Genomic DNA, 21,515 nt, shown 5'->3' with positions numbered 1-21,515 from the left:
ATGAGAGGTGAGATGGGGCAACCCTACCCCATGCCTCTGCATATCTGTATAAATGGTGAAGCATGGCGGTTGACCTCCACTCTTGTAAAAGGGTGTTTATGTATTGCTGCTATCCATCCCAGGAACCTTTTCACCAAGCTGAATTTGCTCAACAAAAGTGAACATCCTCCCTAAATCCACCCTGTCAGATGCTGTCTCCATGTCCAGTGACAGGAGGCCCTTACTACCTACCGATGTCAGTTAGATGAACCTTTTTCTTTTGTTATCACTCGTTCAGTGAAGTACAAACTTATCTGATCTGAGTGGATGAAGCTCAGCATCAATTTATCAAATCTATTCACTAATTCTCTCGCGAGGATCTTGACATGTAACTTATAGAACGAAATTGGGTGATATGCCGAACAGCTCGCCGGGTCTTTGCCTGGTTAAGCTAGCAGAGAGATACTCTTCTCCGCCATTGATTGTGAGATGCTCGTATAAGTGTTCAGTTCATTAAATAGTGCTGTCATGAGAAGGAGGAGCTGAATAGTAAATCTCTTAACCCTTTCCATGCTCATGACGAGCTCAGCTCGTCATGATGCACGGTTGAGCTGTGCTGGTGACTAGCTGAGCTCGTCATGAATCAATAGAAATAATGAAAAGGTAGCATAGGAGGGGAAAACACCTAGCAGCCAAGGTGTTAAAGAAAAGAACCTTAAAGCCATTGTGCTTTAGTTGGATTTAATTGTTTGATGGCCCAAGGGTATCCAATGCTGTGATAGACTCACTAAGGAACTTTGAATAATGTTGGCATTTCAGTTATTTTCGTTCAGTTGCAAGATTGGTTTGTCAGTCCCTACAGACGCTTGAGGTGTGCTGCTTCTGATTGAGTGTGGTGTCCTGGATGACTGCATTTGCTGCATCCCACACCACCTTTTTACCCTCTTTTATCATTCACAGCCAAGTACTCTTATGGTTTTCCTCTATCCTTGTGGGCCATCACAGGGTTTAAATGCCGTGAGCTTCCATGTTTTCTCCCTATATTCTGTGGCCAAGTCAAGGTGGTTTTCACTAGTCACAGAGTGTTTGGGGGACTTAGTGTCTCTTCTAGCAGGTACACCAAACTCTTATCTTATAGGATAAATTCAGTGTGCGCTTATGTTTGGTGTCCTGCTGAATTGTGAGTGTTGTGCTGGTGAATTGTGAACTTAATCTATTGTTCGGGGGGCAGGGAGTCAGTTAAACCTAGATCAGCAAGCCATGCTCTGGCTTTACCAGACAACTCCATGGTGTCGCTCAAACGTTATTGAGACCTATTCTGAGCGACATTTATAACAACATTAAGGTTGGACAGTAGAAACATCCTTTACCATTCATAAGAAGCTTTTTATAAAGTTCTCTTTCTCAAATTTTGTGACATATAAACCACTAATATGATAGAGCTGAATCCCATAAGCCATTAACCATCTCCACAGCTCATCTGCTTTTGAGTAGTGCTTGGTAAATGGACCCTTAAAGCTCAGAAGCATCGATACCCCTGATTTCCTAGTTGGGCTAGTTTCACGATACTGAAGTGCAAACTGATGGAATTTTATTCATCCCTGATCCAACCTAAGCAAGTTGGTCTCTTGTAGGACGCAGTTATCTGCTCCCATAGCCTGGAGTTCGCCTAGTATGCTGAGCATCTTGGAGGGAATAATCAGGCCCCTGCCATTCTAAGTTTGTGTTTTCAGAGGTAGCTGTCCGGAGGCAATCATCAAGTGCCAGAAATGTGCAGCACTTCAGCATGAGTGTGCCTGAAAAGATTTGGGGCCCTTGTCTCATAGGAGGCTCTATGTTACCAACATTCACTCCACAACTCCCCAAAAAGACTCCCAATAGGACTATGAGTAACCACTATGGACAGGAGCATAATAGCTTCTAGGCACACAAAAAACATGAGAGAATGAGTCCTCTAGAAAGTATAAATCAGAAGTTTTGGCCTTGACAGCTCTTTGAAAATTCACTAACCCGCTCTAATTGTGAAGCAAAGCTCCATGTAAAATATATCAATTAATGCAGACTGCTTTAATTAATCAGAAAAAAAGCCTAGTGGCATAAGGGGTGGTAGAGTGGGAGGATTGGATTTAGTCCATGGAAGCCCCTAAGCAATTTGTAATGTGAGCATTAGGAAGCGGAATGTGAATCTAACTAGACTAGATGGTTGCATTGGTGGAGCCATAATTTGAAACACCAGAGAATGCAGTCTACAACGCTACAAATTCAGCAACAGTAATTTCCCCATTACATTAATTTCAGTATTATAGTCATCTATGGTCAGTATTATCTGACCTATGGGACTAAGCTCTGATGGCCCCACAACAGTAATTTGGTGCTTTATAAAACAACACAATATAACAAAATCCATAACTGTGTGAAAAATGAACTTTGTATGTTATTACATGACAATATACTGGTTATACCATGCTCCCTGTGTGAGTTTGTCTTTGAGTTATTCCATTTGGGGTACCTGGGCATTGTCAATACCAACGAAAGAATAGATTTGGATTTTTGGTGGTCTGCCTTTGATTTGGAGGTATAGGGGTCCATGAGGGAGTACTGTACCAATGACAAGGTGCCACCCCTTTGTTTACGGAAATCTGTCGAGCAGCCTTGACAAGAAATTACATTGGACATTATGAGTCCTCTTAAAGATTAATAGAACACCCTACTTGCTTGTGATGGTTAATCTATAGTCCAGGTGGCCTGTTGTGTTAGAGAGTGCAATATTGTCTCACTATGGGTCATAAACATGTTGAAAGCAGAGGTTTCTGTAAAATGCTTCTGATGTATAATGGAGCACAAATGTGTTCAAAAGAGATGAAAGACTTCCTGAAGGAGAATGAGAGTTTTTTAATAAGAAATGTGTTCTGTACCACCCAAGACTGATAAAGTGGTGGAGAGATTTAATAGGACACTCAACCAGGGTATCGATCTGCCTTAAAGTGGAAAGAGGAACTATTCATTCATTCATTTAATCTTTATTTCAGTTTTTGAAACCAAAAAAGATGCATAGTATAAAATATTAACATATTTGTTGATAAAACACAGTTATAAAATGCAGGACATCCCTTTTAGTGTCACCTTAAACGAATACAAATGCAAAAGTGTATATGTTGAAATGCTAAAAATAACTCCGGCAAACGATGCGTCAAATATTTTGGAATACAATAACAATGCTAAGCTTCTAATCCTATACAGTTACAACATGAAGAGGATAAAATCCAGGTTAGGTCGACCAGAGACAATACCAAAACATACATTATGATGAAAGTGCTTTTAAAGTCTAAGCAGCAACCAAAGTTCAAGTGCTTTAAATGTGCTAATAAATTAAATGGAACTGGACTAAGCAGACACAACAATTTGTTCAATCAAGGCTCTGCGCACTTCCAAAGTGCAAGTGCAAAAAGAAGGTACATATTAGAATTTATAACTGCATGTTGCTTCTTTTTTTTTTTTTAAACATTAAAACATTTTGTTAACATTTCAGGCCTTTTTTCTCTTATTATACCCACAGCGAATAAATATCTACTGACACTAAAGACAATTTACTGTATAGTATCAGTCTTGAGTATTCTAAACACTTCAGAACAAGACCTTGTTCCCAGGTTTCGAAAAATGGGTTTAATCCATTTTTGCCTAGACTTGGCATATATGGGATAAAAGAATAATATATGTAACTCATTTTCTTGTGTATTAGGTTGGCATACAACACAACAGTCCTCGTTATTAATTTAATCAGTCCTTTGGCCCCATTTCGCTGTGTTTGAATTGATTTGTAGTATACCATAGCGAAATTCCATATACAACGTTTTTGCCAGCTGGGGCTGTACTTCGTCTAGATTTTGTTCAAAGACTGGAATTGGTTTTATAAGCAAAAACTTGGATGAGGGAACTACATAACAGGGCGGTTTTCTATTGGCTGTCCACATGTGTCCACTGGCAAAGCTCCTTTCAAACTCTGCTGAATAAGGAAACCTGATTGTAAACGGGAGCCTGGGTCGGTAATGAGGAAAATATACAAGAAAGATCTGAGCACACACCCCAGAATTCTAAAGCAGCAGTACAAATTTGGGCGAATGTCTGGTTTTTTTTTGTGATAGGTGAATACACTCATTTATTTTTCCTAAAAGGATGATATGATGGTACAGATGATTTGAAATTGCTGCATGTAAAAAAGACGAACGGCAGACACGTTTCGTCCAAACTAGACTTTGTCAAGGTTGTCCCTTCATCTGGTAGTTTTTACCCAGTATTGCTCTTGTCAAGAATCAATATGTATAGTGCAGAGTATCATGATAGGTATTGCTTCAATTTTGTATTGAGGGAAACCGTAATAGCCTCCAAATGTTAGAACCTCTGATACAGTCGATGTAGTTAAAGAAGGGTAGAAATACAGTTGAGAAAGTGCTAACGATGCAGGAAAGCCTATCAATTCATGGGAAAGGCCCATGGAGCCGCACCACTTTGTTTCACAAGCAAAATGGCCTGGCTCTGAACTACATTGATTTCTCCACATCTGTTGGGTAAAAATGACCTCTCCCATGAATTGATCGTCCCCTTGCAACTATGTCAGTGGTTCTAAACTTTGGAGGCTATTACTGTTTTCCGCTTCCTCAGCCACAAACTGAAGCAATTTTCTTTACTACCATTTGAGGTACTCTGCTCCATATAAAAATACTTACATTGACAACAGCAGTATTGGGGTACCACCTACCAGCTGGACGACATTTTGTCTATTATATGGAACAAAAGCTATTCACTCTTATACCCTTGATAAAATCTAGTTTTGGAGAAGAATACGTGTGTTTATGGTCCTAAGCACTAACCAACTTACGAGTTTTGTCTAAGTTTGTACTGGTAAGTCAAATTAAAAACTCCTGTTGAGCTTCTATATGAGATCTCAGGAATAATCAACTGTCTTATTGAAATCTCATTCCATATACATCACCGATGACATTAAGGTTCAAATACCACACATGTATTTTTTTTAATTTTTTTTTTAAGAGTGTTTCTTTTTAACACTTTATTCATATACAAATCCCAAAATTGGAAAAAAACAATCGTCAAATCTATCCATACCAGATAATATAGTATTATTTAAGATACTTAAAATGTTAAAAAATCCATTGTTGTGTTCCCCTTCCCAACAAAAGAGAAACAATACATTACACAAACATATAAACATAGACGTGGAGAATACAGTAGACAATCACATATGTCTTTACAACCATCAATCTTTTTAGAACATTGCACATGTCACAGAGTATCTTCAAGGGATTAATACGTACTGTGTCCTTCGATGCCCGCCAGCTTTAGTGTCAAATATGGATTGACGTGTTTCGGTGGATAAGCAGTATTTAAAACCACCTTCTTCAAGAGAAGTAGACTTCTCCCACATTCTCAATAAAAACAATTTCACTTTTTAATCTTGGTACTGCACATGCATTATAGTCACGTGCCCTTATACTCGCATGTGGCCCCAATGGAAAGTGGACCCAACGGAACTACTTTCAGTGTGCATGATGGTTTGGGGTGGTAACATTTGCTTGGTTATATGGAGGTCTGTAGTAGCTGAAATGCATTGGAATAAACTTAGCTGAGCCCTGATCCTCACTTGTTTGCCTTGTTTCCTTCGGCGTGATGTGTGGTCAGCTGTGTTACATCTTATTTATTTATTTATATTTGAATTTATAATGCGCAACAGCTACCCGCAGTGGGTTTCCCGGCCCTAGGGATAGACTGAAGAAGAAAAACAAACCTCTCAACAGCACCATAAATCAGCTAAGCGGCATAAAGATCATTGGAAAAGTATAGTTTTCAGTTTTTTCCTAAAACAGAAAAGGTTGGCTTCTGATTTCGGAGTGATGGGTAGCGTGTTCCAGTATTTGGGGCCTAGATGGGAGAAGGCCCGACACCCCCATCCTTACAAGCTTGAATCTTGGGACAACGAAGTCGCAGTTGGCAGAAGATCTTAATGTGCGACTAGGCTTGTAGGGTTGGACCAGACTCTGCAAGTATTTTGGGGCTGAACCCTGCTTAATTTTAAAAAGATAACATAGGGCTTTGAATTTAATACGGCTGGAGACCCTGAGCCAGTGTAGATCGCGAAGAGCCTGTGAGGCCGATAATCTCCTCGGGATGTTACAAAGAAGTCGGGCCGACGAGTTTTGAACAACCTGGAGTTGGTTAATGGTAGCAGCGTCGGCACCGAGATAGAGGACATTACCATAGTCCAGGCGAGATGTTACTAACACCTGGACAACGGTTCTCCTGGTAGCATGAGGCACTATCCATAAAATTTTCTGGAGCCATCGCAAGGTGGCAAAGCAGATGGCCGCCACCTTAGTGGCCTGCTGTTTCATAGAGAGTTTGTCGTCTATGAGAAATCCGAGGTTGCGAACCACAAAAGTTGGCTGGGGAAGGGGTCCCATGTCACTGGGCCAATGTTGGGGGCCCCATAGATCTTTATGCTTCCCTAAGATGAGAATCTCGGTTTTGTCACCGTTTTGTTTGAGGAGATGCCTCGGCATCCAATCAGCTATACGTGACAATCCGGTTTTCAGGATCGATACACTGTTACGCTCGCTGCTGGAAAGGGAGAAAACAATTTGGGTGTTATCGGCGTATGAAAAAATGGTCAGCCCAGCGTCCTCCGCGATGGTGGCCAGGGGTATCACATAGATGTTGAACAACAAAGGGCTGGGGATGGACCCCTGCGGAACGCAGTGCGCCGATGAACATGTGGCAGATGTGGCTTTAGTAGAGAAGACTTGGAAAGTGCGCTCACTTAGAAAGGAGGCAATCCAGGCCAACGCCGGACCGTCCACTCCCAGGGACCGAAGAGAATTCAAAAGGATGGAATGGGACACGGTATCGAACGCCACGCTCAGATCCAAAAGGATGAGTGCAGATGTTTCCCCGCGGTCAATACCGTGTCGTAAGCTCTCCGTCACCCCGAGTACAGCGGTCTCTGTGGAATAATGCGCACGAAAGCCAGACTGGGAGGGATGTAAAAATCCCGAACTTTCCACAAGATGGTTTAACTGAGTGTTAACATGCCTTTCCAGCACTTTTGAAAGAACAGGCAACAAGGATATGGGTCTGAAATTGGCGAGATTAGACACATCGGCTCCTGCTTTTTTTAGGAGAGGAACAACCATTGCGTGCTTCCAGTCCTGTAGCACATGAGAACCCGCCGAGGTTCAAGATCCAGTAGTTTAAGAATTTTCGCAGGTACAGGATCACGAGGTGAGCCAGATCTTACACTGCTTAGGCAGGAGAAGAACGAGGTATCATCGAACAGTTGCCAGTTTGTAACCTTCGCAGTTGGAAGTGGCTGTTCGATCCCTGCAACCTGTCCCGATTGGTGTTCATTTACTGTCAGGGGAGCGCTCATAGAGTCGTGTATGGGCTCAACCTTGGCAATGAAAAATTTCGCAATAGAGTTACACTGGACTTCCTCTAAAGCTGGGGGTGCCGGGATAGTGTCCGCTCCTGTCAATTTTTTGACAACGGAAAATAGAGTACGTGGGCAATTCTGAGCTTGCGTCACTGTACTCAGTGTAGGCAGCTCTCGCAGTTTTACGTTGTGAGTGGTATTCCTTTAGAGCCTCTTTATAAACAGTCTTCCGTGAGACCGAGTAAGAGTGCCTCCATTTCCTTTCTAGGGCCTTGCATTTGGTTTGTAAGGCCTTCAGGTCAGCAGAAAACCAAGGTGCCGGGAGACCGTGGGACCTAAAATGTTTCGGAGTGAGCGGAAGGAGGGTGGTTACGGCATTGGTAAGCCAGTGGGAGACAGCGGTATTCAATTCCATGACTGAAGCCTCACTGTCCTCAGGGCGGGAGTTCAAAAGGTGCTGGTCCAACTTAGTAATATCAAGTTTACCCCACCGATGTATATATTTACCCTTATCGTGGCCACTGTTTACCAAGTTCTTAGTGTAGGGTAAAGAGAAGTGGACTGCGAAATGGTCGGACCACTCCAGTGGGCGGGCGCTCTGAGAACAATCATAAGGAAGATTAGAAAGAATGGGGTCCAGTTGATGTCCGGCAGAGTGAGTGGATCCAGAATTAAGCAGCGAAAGGTTGAGAGCCTCCAGATCAGATAAAAAGCGCTTGCTGGTGGTACATAGTGGATCTTCTAAATGCAAATTGAGATCACCAAGAATGGTGAAATTGGCTGCCCTAAGAAGTAGGGGAGCTATGATCTTGGCAAGTGAGGATATCCAAGTGAGAGCATTGCCAGGGGGCCGATAGACCAAAAGGCCCGATAAAGTAAGTTAGGGGTTAATTGCTAGTTTAACAAGCATTTACAATGCAATGGTTTTGCCTTTGTTAAAGTTAGAGCTATTGGTATTGCTCTTGACATTTTTATTTATGTTTTTTTTTAACATAAATAAATGGCATTGTCATTTACAATGCCACTAGCTTTATCTCTCGCAAATGACACACACAAACACACACAGAGCCCCCCCGCACACACACCCACACAGAGCCCCACACACACAGCCACACAGAGCCCCCCCCACACACAGCCACACAAAGCTTCCCACAGACACAGCCACACAAAGCTTCCCACACACACAGCCACGCAGAGCCCTCCACACACACCCACACAGAGCCTTCCACACACACCCACACAGCACAAGCAGGCAACAGGGGCACAAGCAGGCAACAGGGGCACACGAAGGCACAAGCAGGCAACAGGGGCACACGGAGGCACAAGCAGGCAACAGGGGCAAAAGGAGGCACAAGCAGGCAACAGGGGCACTTACGGAGGCACAAGCAGGCAACAGGGGCACTTCCGGAGGCACAAGCAGGCAACAGGGTCACGAAAACTGAGGCACAAGCAGGCAACAGGGGCACGAAAACTGAGGCACAAGCAGGCGACAGGGGCACGAAAACTGAGGCACAAGCAGGCGACAGGGGCACGAAAACTGAGGCACAAGCAGGCGACAGGGGCACAAAAACGGAGGCACAAGCAGGCAACAGGGGCACACGGAGGCACAAGCAGGCAACAGGGGCACACCGAGGCACAAGAGGTACATAACAGACCTAACAAACGACCCCCAACTACCATGGCAAGAATCCTACCCCACACCCCTACTTGCCCCACCTGAGCCTGGTAGTTCTCACTTTACAGCACAACGGCCTCGAGTCCCTGCCCTGGGACCACTTGTTTTAAATGTACTTTGATTGCACACACTCTTGTTTGTCTCTGCTCGAGAAGCCTTGATGGTGGTCACACTGGCGCAGGACTCCAAGTTTCCATCCTCACCTTTTACAAAGCATTTGATCAAGTGACTGACAACCCCATGTACTAAGCCTGAGTTGCAATTAGATGTGGGTGCACAAGCAAATTAAGAGCGAGTCATGCCAGTGATCTAGCTTGGTTCTAAGAGTCCATGAACAATACAATCAATAAAACCTTTTAGCTTGTATATACCTACAACAAAAAATTCAAAAGTATTATCCAGTCTGTTTAAAATTTAAAAAAGTGTGACATTTAAAATGCAGAAGAGTTTCACCTCAGTGCATAGGCAGACATTTATTGAAAGTGATAGCTTTACACATGATTTTAGAAACCTAAATGGCTCCCCTCCCAAAAAACAATGCCATTTGTGAACTAAAAAGCAGGTCTGTAGTCATGTAAACTCTAAACATGGACTAGAGGCCTATTATTGATGAAGCAATATTGCCGTCGATTTAATCAAGCACAAGGGGCGTTTGTACAGCGCAAATCCTGAACACAAGTTTTTAAAAGTGTCACGTGTAATAATAAATGAAAAGGAGATTGTGAAAGACATTTTTTACTTACGATCAGACAAATTGGACAAGCAGGTAGGCCAATATTTATTCTAGGTTGTCAGGTTTCACAGATTGAAATTGAGCCACCAGATGTATAGCTCGGTGGCTCTCTCTTCCTGCTTTATTTCAAAGGTCACTATATTGTGTTTGATTCTTGGCAGAAAAACCGACCCACACATAGCAGACCCGACTCGGGCCCCCCGACCCAACTACCAGGACAAGTATGAAATTATTTGGAGGATGTCGCCTCCCAAACACCTCCCTGAAGCCACGTCCCTGGTATGTCGAATATTAACAAACAACCCCCCCTCCCCCCCCCTCCTCTATTTGAACGCACTGTGTTCCTTGTGGTGCCCTCCTCCTCGTGACAGAGGCCTTCCTCTTGGCGTTGCTCTGCACTCTAATAAAAACAACTTCTAACACCCAGGCGCGTGCACAAAGCTCCTATTACTATGTCAGAGCCCCACAACAAGCAAAGCATTGTCTGGCTTCATACTCACATGTTCTACGGCCTCCATGTGGACGACTGAGGCGGCTGTGCCAAGACCAGAACATATCCTGCCATTGGTATCTCAATCAGATGACGCACCACACCAGCAGGGTCATCACTAGGAGCTATGTACGCACCAAGACACTGAAGGCGAGAGCTGATGCAAAACCACCATCCACGCTTACGAGAGCCATGTGCAGCCTTGGAGGGCTAAGGGCCAGGTATAGGGTTAGGGTGCTTGAGCCGCAGGGCCTTCGGGGGCCTGTATTAGGGTCCACTGGCTGCCATTTTGTATCCTTCCTCCACTGAGCACGGTCTCAGTTCGGTCCTGGGGGGGGGGACAACTCATATTCTTCCCCCAGCAGATGGCATTGCAGTGGGGGGAGAACCCTGTCAGCGACACAAGTGTTTTATGCATATCGCGTTTTATCCCAGTGTTAGGGCACTCGAGTCATTTCACCCTTCTTAGTCAAGGCACTCACTATTAAAATGTCGGAAGCGCAGTGTATCCTTGCACTTTGACTAGCACGAGCGCGGATGAAATGGGTCTATTTACCACTTTATGTTTGATGAAATGAAATCTTTATTCATTACACTTTGGAGGACTCGTTCTGTCTGGGAGCGAGAGCATTACTTACAGTCATATAATGCGGCGTCCCAATCTATTTTTAGTTATTTAATACTGCGCATGAAACGCGAGTGAAACCGATAGGTGGCTCCTCGAACACAGCAGCTGCGAGTAGATTTTTGAAATTCAGCAGCTATTGAATGTACACTCGGGTAAACACAGTCATCGACACCGTGTTGCGAATTTAAGTGCATTAAACAAGTGAAAAGCTGCTAGACGTATTTACCTGTAATCCCCGAACCCACAAACGGGTCCAAGCCAGGCCCCATCGAAGCTCCTTTTAGGTCAACAGCGGAAGGAATAGAGGGGAGGGGGGGATTGCCGGGTGGGGGGGCCTATGGAGTGTGACGCCACCCGACACCTTCCGTGGCTTCTCTGTACGACTGGCAGACTGGCTACAACTTCTTCCCATTTACATCGAACGCTCAAAGTCGCGATATAGATCTTTTCAAGCTCTGTCGTGATACTTACCAGAAGTAGATAAGATTCCTTTGTTTTTGCGGGATACGCGCATCCAGCTGTTGCTAAGGCACTTTCTCTGCTGCTGTTAGAAATGGCTGCTTCGTCCATATCTGCGGCACATAGCCGATTCCTCATCGCAAACAGGGACAGAATCTGGGGCGAGGCAGTGATCTTACAATTTTTGGGGGGATTTTCGTACATTAAAGAGATGTAGGTCTAAGATGATAAAGAACGCTTTGCCAGGGTGATGACATCACGGCATCGGTATTCCCTCCACCACTGCACAGTCAGTGCTCGGCACAGATTACCACTTTGATGAGGCTGATATTAGGGCATTGGTATTATCATGATTCACCCCCATAACAAAATAAGCAAACACTGAACGGACACACGGAGAGGGGGGGGGGGGGGCGGGGGCGGGAACGGACACACGGGTAGCGGGAGGGAGCCTCCCCTAGCCCCAGCAAACAAAGCACTCACCTGGACTTCGTTCCGGGGTCGAGGCGGGACCTGCTCTCCACTCCTCCTCCTCCTCCCGATGACAAGGCGGAGGCTCGGCCGGCTGGGCCAATCCCAGCGCGGCCCTGGCTGTAGACGGACGGCTGCTTCCTTCGGCAGGAAGGCGGGTGTCGGCTCAATCTCGGACCAGATTCGGGGGCGTTCCCGAGAACTGGCTTTCGGCTGACGTCGCCAAAAGCCAAAGATTCTCGGGAACGCCCCCGAATCTGGTCCGAGATTGACGGACGGAGCCCTCTCCCAATGGCTAGCCTACATTTATGGAGCTAGCCAATCGGAGGAGGGGGCGTATCCCGACCCACACACACAACTCAAGAGGTTTTTTGGCACATGCGCAAAGCGCATGGCCAGTCAAAACCTAAAAAGGGCGGTTTCGCTTCCGGGCAGGGGAAAGGCTTCAAGCTTACAAGTATAATTAGACTTGAAAATTATGGCAATACCCCCTCCTTTTCCGAAGTCTCTGTCCAATCTCGCCATTACATAGTTGTTAGGAACTGCAATGGCGATATCAGGGCCAGAGCTATCCTGAAGCCAAGTTTCAGTAAGAAACAATGCGTCGGGCTGCTCTTCGACAAGAAAGTCGTAGGTGTGATGTTCGTGTTTCGGGATGGACCTGCAATTAATACTCCAGAACTGGAGAGTAGAGCAGTTAGGATGTGGTTTAATTCTCCTCCGTCTACCACGAGTGCGAACCCGGCGCATTGCCTTACAGTTGGACATTCTGCCAGTACGGAAGCTACAGCCGGCGCATTTAAAATTATGGGTCGGAAGGGAGCAGGAAGTACAGTTAGTATGTGTAGTAGGACGTAAGAACTCTAAGACCTCACCAGTATAAGAGTGGATACCGCAGAAACTAGATATAGGAGTCATGGCCCCTAGGCCTGTTCTGGCGCGGACGGGCGCAGACGGGCTGACTCTGGCGTAACTCCGGCGGAAGTTCGGCGATCCCGCTGCGCGTTTGCATGACCTCCTTATGTAGAGGTCTAGCGTCCTTATGACGTCTAGACCGTCAAGCAAAGTGGCACCGTCAGGCGTCCTACTCACCCAAGATGGCCGCCGATATTAACAACCAGGACAAGGGCCCGCAAAACGTGGTGCTGTACTATTATTGTGCAAGTAAGTGGGTGTCTAATTAAAAGCAGGGTTAAATAACACAATTTAAATTAAATAATAAACAGGATTTTAAAAACGCAATTACGCGTAAAAACGGCGTCTAAGCTACAATTGTAAGCGCAGCGCGCTCTGAGCGATCTTCCGTGGTGATGGTCAATTGAGTGGTCAGTTAAGTGGCCGAGCCCCTAGTTTATCCCCCTTATGTAGATGTCTAGCGTCCATATGACGTCTAGACCGTCAAGCAAAGTGGCGCCGTCAGGCGTCCTACTCACCCAAGATGACCGCCGATATTAACAACCAGGACAAGGGCCCGCAAAACGCGGTGCTGTATTATTATTGTGCAAGTAAGTGGGCGTCGAATTAAAAGCAGGGGTAAATAACACAATTTAAATTAAATAATAAACAGGATTTTAAAAACGCGATTACGCGTAAAAACGGCGTCTAAGCAACAATTGTAAGCGCAGCGCGCTCTGAGCGATCTTCCGTGGTGATGGTCAATTGAGTGGTCAGTTAAGTGGCCAAGCCCTTAGTTTATCCCCCTTATGTAGCGGTCTAGCGTCCTTATGACGTTTAGACCGTCAAGCAAAGTGGCGCCGTCAGGCGTCCTACTCACCCAAGATGGCCGCCAATATTAACAACCAGGACAAGGGCCCGCAAAACGCGGTGCTGTACTATTATTGTGCAAGTAAGTGGGCGTCGAATTAAAAGCAGGGGTAAAGAACACAATTTAAATTAAATAATAAACAGGATTTTAAAAACGCGATTACGCGTAAAAACGGCGTCTAAGCAACAATCTTATTGTTATTATTATTATTATTGTTATTAGTTTAAGCGCACAATTGCCCAAGGGTGTCCTCCTGCTGGGTTAACAATAAGACAGATTTTATTTAGATTAATTAAAACAAATCTGTTTTAAGGCCTTACCGAATTTGATAAAATTCGGTTCAGACCGTAGCTCAATGGGAGCTTCTCCATGCTGGGGCTGTAACTACTGAGAGAGCGCATCCACAAGGTCTTGTCTTATGAAACTTAGGCATGATCATCAAATTGAGCAAGTCTGAACAAAGCATCCCAGTAGGGGTGTATGTTTTAAACTAGATGGAAATATAATTCATACACTGCGTCGAAAAAAGGCTTTATGGGAGAGGTAGAAGGCCTTGAACCAGCATCTTTTCCAGATAGGGAGCCAATGGAGTTTTCTGAGTTGCATAGAAATATTCTCAGATATACAGAGGCTGTGCATGAGTAACAGAATCGTTCTGGATTAACTGCAATCTCTGTATAAAATGATCTGAAATACTAAAATACAATTGCTTTAGTCCAACCTGCTAAAAATCAACGCCTGAATCAGCAGCTGCCTAGATGACTGTGGGATAAATGGAAGAATCATTTCGAGTTCCTTCACGGCCAGGAAACAGGTGGTAGAAAGTGTTTTTTTTTATATATGGTTTCTTATTGAAACATTGCCTGAATGTTCTTTAATCATTTGACTAACGGGAAATCCAAACGTTTGGCATTGGGTGGATATGCAAATAATATTCACCCACCTCATGAGGTTCAAATTAGACCGTTTCTAGATCTGGGTAATTGTTCAGATGCTCCACTTGAAGGCCGCAATCATTTCTTCTCAGTACATCTTCTTCACAGCTGTTGGGTTTGCTACTCCTATCGTGACCTTGAGGTGTCAATGTTGTATCAGAGTCCTGTACCATCATAACGGAACTTATTGGCTCTGCCCCGCTACACGATCCCAAGCTCCTCAGAGACTTGTATATCTTAAAGGAAACTGGAGGATGTAGTTTGTTCCATTGATAATACTATTAATATATGTGATACAGTTTATACCACTATATATTCTAAGAATTTTGGAAGTCACTCAAGAGTTCAGTGACCAGATAGAGAATGAGTCTCTGGGTCGAGGTTGTTTCAAAGGCAACGGAAATCGGAAGGGACTTGCAGTATCTTTTTAACATACCCCAGAGGATAGTTCATTCTTTATAACAAACACTTGGGACGCAGCATTACCTTTTCCTCAAAAAGCTTAATACCTTGGTCTCCTTTTCTTTCACATAGTCTAGTGCAGACATGCAGGATAAAAGCGGAATTTGGACTGGGAAAGTAAACCAAAATGCTGGTAGTAACATGTTGCAGAATTATATTTGAGCTAGGCGGATCTCGCATTCCCAACGGCACTTTGCCGATAATTGTTCAGAGATTTGAATGGAATATAATAATGTTGATAACATTGAATAAGACCCAGTGGGGAACCAAAGATAGCACGAGTTTAAGTGAATTATATAACAAATATTCGGCCCTGATGAAGCGATAAATTTTGCCAAACACATATTGGCCTAGTATTGTTTGATTTCTATATATAATAAGGTCGAAGAAAATTAGGACAAGTGTCACTTGCATGATTGTTTGTACTTCTTTGAGTTTTCTTATAGAAGTTGGGTAGACTGATATGTATGAGGGTGCACATGCATGTGTAATGTGTGAGATTGCCTGCCCCACATCTGAATTATATTTTAAACCGTTTAATGGAAGTCACTTTCTAAAACAGCTGTCGTGCACAAGATGTACCATGGAGAGAGGTTCCTGCTACTATATAACGAACTCCAGCAAGTCAGAAATAAATATACTGCGTAAATATACATTTTCAGTGAAAACCCATCTAACTGTCCCTTATACTGTTTGAACAGCGATTGTGATAAAGCCGAGACTTGCCTTTCACATTCTTATAGGGATGCGGAAGCAGGCATTGTAACCTCACAACTCTGCTGGGATATACCATTACAGATAAGTAGCTACACCATGTTCTTACTATACGTGAATAGCGGTGTCATAGTTACACTGTAATATTAACATTAGAGAGATGTGTTTGTACATATGCGGCAGTCTTTCATGCATTTTAACAATATTCAAACTGTTACTTTTTGTCTACTATTTATATGATACATGCCCTGGAGAGGATGTGGCCTAAGGGCTAAGGCTACGACTTTGAAGCTGGGAAACCGGGGTCGAGTCTCGGCACGGACGCTCAACATCCTGTGACTCTGGACACATTTCCCTGTGCTTAAATTTAAAAAAATGAATGTGACTGTCTGTAAGGCAACTGGTGCTGTGTAAAGCGCTCAGATACCTTTGGGTCTTGTTAGCGTTGTATAAAACTCCCAAAGCAACCCTAAATGCAAGTCTTTTGGATCTCCCGTTCTAGTACCATTGTGGGAGTATGAAGTGGCGGGAATTGGTAAACCATCATTATCCATAAACAACTTTAGTCACAAAGCATTGCTTCCGAGGGAACTGTTGCAGTTGTGTAAAGCACCAGTAATGCAAGTGCTCACAGCACAAAGGCTGTGATCAGTGGACACACATTATCCGCAAAGCAAAAGCTGCCCTTAAGGGAACTGCCGACCTCAGATGTGCGGCTGAATCCTCCACCCTGGATTTGACATATTTGTGTTCTATCAATGTTGATAAGCATGCTTGGCAATGTGTGGCTAACACCATGGACATGTGGCTTTGCAGATGGCGGAACAGCTGATGACCTTGGCTTACGATAACGGAATCAACTTATTCGACACCGCAGAAGTCTACGCTGCCGGGAAGTAAGCACTCTATTTTCTATTTCAGCAACATGTGCACTTTGCCCACTGAGCAATGCATTGACGTCCTTGCTTTTTGAAGCTTCTAATGTCTTTTACATGTAAAGGTAAACGTTCTGGTCTTTGTCATGAGCTTCTACCCTTGGCTGCATTCATACTTCACGAAGCAACCTTCATGTATTGATAATGATCCTGTTTAATTAAACTATGTGGGTTTCCTGCCATGTATCTCCAAAGAAGAACACACTTTCATTTCTCCTTACAATGTATAGTTTCTTAAATCTTTTATACCTACAACTACAGCTGAGGATATCTGCTTTCAGGCGATCCGATGGGATGGGGATGGCGGAGGAGGGGCAGAGAGAAGCTGTCAACCCTAATCGGTCCTAGACAGAAAAGACCTTTTCTTTTCCTGAGATGATAATGGAGCCTTCTCTATTCAGACTGATGGCTCAGCCCGCTTCCCTCCCTGGCTGCCACGAGACAAGGCAGTTGGGAGGCGGTTGCTTCCTTTCTCCTACCAGAGAGCGAGAGAGAAAGCCAGAGACAAAGGACTGGCTGATCCCATCAGTGGAAGCCAGTGGAGCCACATACTCCTTGGCGATGCTGCCGCTGTGTGTCCAGGTGCATTGTTGAGGAATCAGATAGTGATATTGTGACTTGTTCGGGTACAACAGACTTCAGTGTTACCTTTCTTTGTGTCAGCTTTAAGGTGAGATGCTTACCTTAGGCTGGTGCCACTTGTATAATGGCAACAGAACAAGGAAAATGTTGAATTTCAGACACCTCAATTTTGAGAGCACATAACAGCATTGTGCATCCATTATATCTACCAAGTTAAATCTTTGAGGTCACACATAAGGAACACCTTGGAACACAGCTGCACTTTTGAGTCAGCAAAGGGGTGCATGCTCTGGGGCTCTGCTGGTATTCTAATGTGACCAGATTGGGAATCTGTAACTGAGGGACTTTAAAAGAATGATCAATTTAGTGTAAGACTGTAGATAAGATGCTGGAACCAATGATGAAGTGTAACCAGTCCGAAACTTAAGGACCCTGTCCGCGAAAAGTTTAGAAATTTCTGCTCAGGGCTGGAGTTTGTTGCGAGTCATAGGGAAGTGTGAAAGGCATAGCAGGAGAGGAGAGGATGGACCACTAGCACTCACCATTAAGATCAGGCTTGAGAAGTAGGCATTGGAATATAAAGGGGAGATGTTTTACTAACAGTTATTGTCAAGTGTTATGACTGATAAGATACCTCCTCTTGCCCAAATGCTGTCCCCAACTGTACCTGAAGTGCAGTGACTCTGGGTATCTAATGATGGGAAGCATTCCTGAAATAGTCCTTAACGTCACCAGTGCATACTGAAGATGTTTTGCACCATGTAGAGTTTACAGGAGCCAAGATTCCGCTCGTAAAGTAATAAAATAGTTTCGGCCTTAAGAGAACTCCACTAAATAATCCAAATAGTCCATGAAGCTGCAAGGTTACCCACTGTGTAGTTGCAAAATAGATACAGAAGTCAAAGTAACAAAAATATAAGAGATAAACTCTCCAACTCTCCGAAGGCTGACCCTAGCAGGAAACAATTAGAAGGAATCATAAGGGATTACTAAGGACAGAAGCAAAGCATATAGAGATAAAGAAACATTTAACCTTTTGAAAAGACATCCAACATATGGCTGAGTGTCCTTTTGAGGACGTCCTTCAATTGAGCATGTGCAGAATGACTTCATGCCGCACAAGATCAGTAAATCTTCAGGAAGTCAGACACTTTAATTGTAGCTAGGCAAAAAAGGGGGATTGCCTAAGGAGTCCATTTTTTACAGGTCCCCAAGCCATCTCCTGCACCAATTGCATCCCCTTCTATGCCTGTGTGCACATATTATCCCTTCACTGGAGACGGGGCCAGGGCTTGATGTCCTGTGTGAGGACGCCAGGTAAGTGGGCCACAGGTACCCATTTAGAGCTAAACTGAGATCAAAAAGGTCAGTTCTTCTCACCACTTCTTCTAGCTCAGAATTTCTCAAGCTTTTCAGGCATGTACCCACATCTTCCTTTTTGCGATCTCAGCTTAACAGTGTCTTGAATCCAGTGCCTTCTCTTTCAGAATCACTAACTTAATGATGACTATATGTCAATAAAATGGCTAGATCTGGCTATCCCAGGCAACCAGATCGGAATCCTTCAGCATACCCACTGGGGTTTTGACCGACATATTTTGCTAACCCTGCTCCACAGCAGTGGCCCATTGACAGCCCTGTATGTCGGGCGAGAGCTGCAAAGATTACATTGAAAAAAAAACAAGAAAAACATTTGGCAAAACTTCTTACTAAACAGAGCATCATCATGATTAGAATTTTTAAAATGTTTTACACTTTATATCAGGGTTCTAAAGAGTTTTTTAAAATGTTATTTGTGGTTGATCCTCCAAAAACAGTATAACAACTGCTCTAGGAAAGGGATTTATGGAAAGGAGGAAAAAATACATTTGTAGTGGGTAGGAAACATTGACATGGTGGTGATGAAGCAGGCATGCAGGACTCCAATAACTGCCTTAAGGCAGTGAAAGAAGAAAGGTAAAGACTGAAGAGGAGTAGGTGGGTGAAAGGTAGAAGTCACTTTAAAGTAAGACAGACAAAGATATAGGACAGGACCGAGCATACCGAGATGCTGAGAGAGACAAGAAAGGGGGAGATTTGCCTAGCAAAACAGTCTATGAGAGGGTAAAGTGAACAGCAGAAAATGTGAGGTTGCAGACACACCAGAGGCTGGAAAGTGAAGCTACAAGGCTGAGTGACTGAAGCGGCGAAGTTAGAACTAGTGTACAAAAAAAGAGGAGAATTAGAGCATAGAGAATGAACAAAATAGACCTTTGGCAACAGTTTAATAAAGAATCCCATAGTAGAAACAGATTACCAGTTGAGTTGTGAGGTGAGCTATAATGAAAATGTTATGGGTTGGACGATTATAATGAAAATTCTTTTATTCGTCTTAGTTTGATGCTTAAAGTGTGGGCAGAAGGTTTTGGAGGAGGTTTCAAACTTGAAGAAGAAGGAACCGTACATTAGCTGTCATCGCAAATAGGCTCCAGAATATTAGAATCGCCTTATTGCTCTTGCCTCGGAAGAATCTATGAAAATAAAGCTCACCTTTTTGATAATGGTTCCTTCTTCCTGCAATTCATCAAACTACTCTTCCAGTAAATAAACCGATCGATTATTTTTACGTGGCTGCTTGCAATTTAGAACATTTGATTGATCGTAGAAAGCAAGAGTAAAAGGCAAGACTCAATAATGTGTACATATTGACATTTTGGAATATAAAATGATACGAGAAAAACAGTTTGAACTATGTTAAGCTCAGAATACTTTCAGGACCTTTGAAGGTGAGGTGTGCTGTTGAAAGGGTGTTATATGTGTGTTAACCGAAATCAAGTTTTTGAATTGTACAATAACTCCTAGAAAAGCGAGATGTGTGACTGAAGAAAGACAAGAGACCTTCGTCTCATTTGGTTCTATCTTGTGCACATGATTGCAGAAATCTTACTTTCTTCTCGGAAATGACAAACCGGTTAATGTGTGATCAAAGTTGCATAATGATTTTGAATGTCTGCTTTTGAACCCACGTTGTCCTATTGTGACACCAGATCTTTCCGATCAGCCAGAGTGTTAATCATGTAACCCCAAGTGTCCTGCCTTTGCAAGCCCTCGGGTGCCTCGTCTGCCGCTACAGTTTTCTTGTTATGGCACCAAAAATGGTCCTTTGTCCTACGTGGGGGCTCCACCTATACCTAATGACCCCTTTCAAATGTTCTTTGATGCTAATAGTAAATTATTTAGTATGTTGATAAATAACTAATTTTGCAAAGCATGCTTTTAGGAAAATTGTGCTTTTTGACTGTATAGTTTACAGTTTACTCATGATTTGTTAATTTATCTAGAATTCATCCAGTTCGGCCTTTTGTTCGTAATCTGGATGATCCAATCACTTGAGACCTGTCTAGAAACCGGATTCTGCCCTTACCTTGTTAGTGATACGGAATATAAGCTGTTGGCAACCTGTTCTGTTCCATCTGGTTTGCTTTATTTTCTGCGAAACGTTAGATTGCCTTTAACTGAACCGTGATTCTTCCCTGCTGGGCACTGGCCGGAGCATTCTTGATGCCAGGCCATTGCTCCATCATTTACATGAACATTAGTCTGTGTCCACGTGGACATCGCTCAGAATGTGGTCAGCGCAGGCTCTTTGAGGACTTGTGCCGAATGATGACACACTAGGTCTCACTTCAGACAATGGTACGTATGGAATCCTTATGATAGTAGATTGTTGTGATGGCGTACATAAAATGTGATGTGCTGTTTTTACTGAATGGTCTATTTTAGACTGCATTCAGTAAATCCATTCTCTCCCAGGATTCTTAAATGGGAAAGTGTCAGATCACCGCGGCCTCAGCCATGTGTGTTCCAACAACGCAGGCGTAACCATGCTTGCTCTTACCATGCATATACCTTAACCACGCATGTGCATGGTTAAGGCATATGCGCAGTCTAGTTGCTGGCTGCAGCTCGGTGGGCGAGGCGGTGAGGTAAATAGGGTTTTGGGGGGTGGGGTATAGATTGCAGGGGTTGGGGGGTAGTTTTTAGGGCTTGAAGGGGGTCGGGAGTTTTAGGGCTCAGGCAGGGGACGGGAGTGGTGGGTACTTTGGGATGGTGGTCGTTTGGGATGGGGTCGTTTTGAGGCTGAGGGGGTCGGTAGTTTTCAGGGCTGGGGGTCAGGAGTATTAGGGCTCAGGGCAGGGGACAAGAGTGGGGGAGGTTTGTTTGGGTTGGGGTAGTTTTGGGGGCTCGGGGGTCGCAATAGTTTTCA

General features: G+C 44.0%; 1 protein-coding gene across 9 annotated transcripts in view; it reads left to right on the top strand.

The window, feature by feature from the left end:
- The window catches only part of KCNAB2 (potassium voltage-gated channel subfamily A regulatory beta subunit 2), a 1,185,210-nt gene that overhangs the window by 819,086 nt on the left and 344,609 nt on the right, over nucleotides 1-21,515 (top strand). For all 9 annotated transcript variants that reach the window (XM_086921729.1, XM_086921727.1, XM_086921726.1 and 6 more), the window contains one exon: nucleotides 16,569-16,648. In XM_086921729.1, coding sequence (XP_086777855.1) covers nucleotides 16,569-16,648 — 80 coding nt within the window. The remainder of the gene's footprint in view (nucleotides 1-16,568; nucleotides 16,649-21,515) is intronic.

Source organism: Lissotriton vulgaris, chromosome 5 (genome assembly GCF_964263255.1).
Source record: "Lissotriton vulgaris chromosome 5, aLisVul1.2, whole genome shotgun sequence".
Lineage (NCBI taxonomy): Eukaryota > Metazoa > Chordata > Amphibia > Caudata > Salamandridae > Lissotriton > Lissotriton vulgaris.
This window is presented reverse-complemented; position numbering and strand designations above follow the sequence as displayed.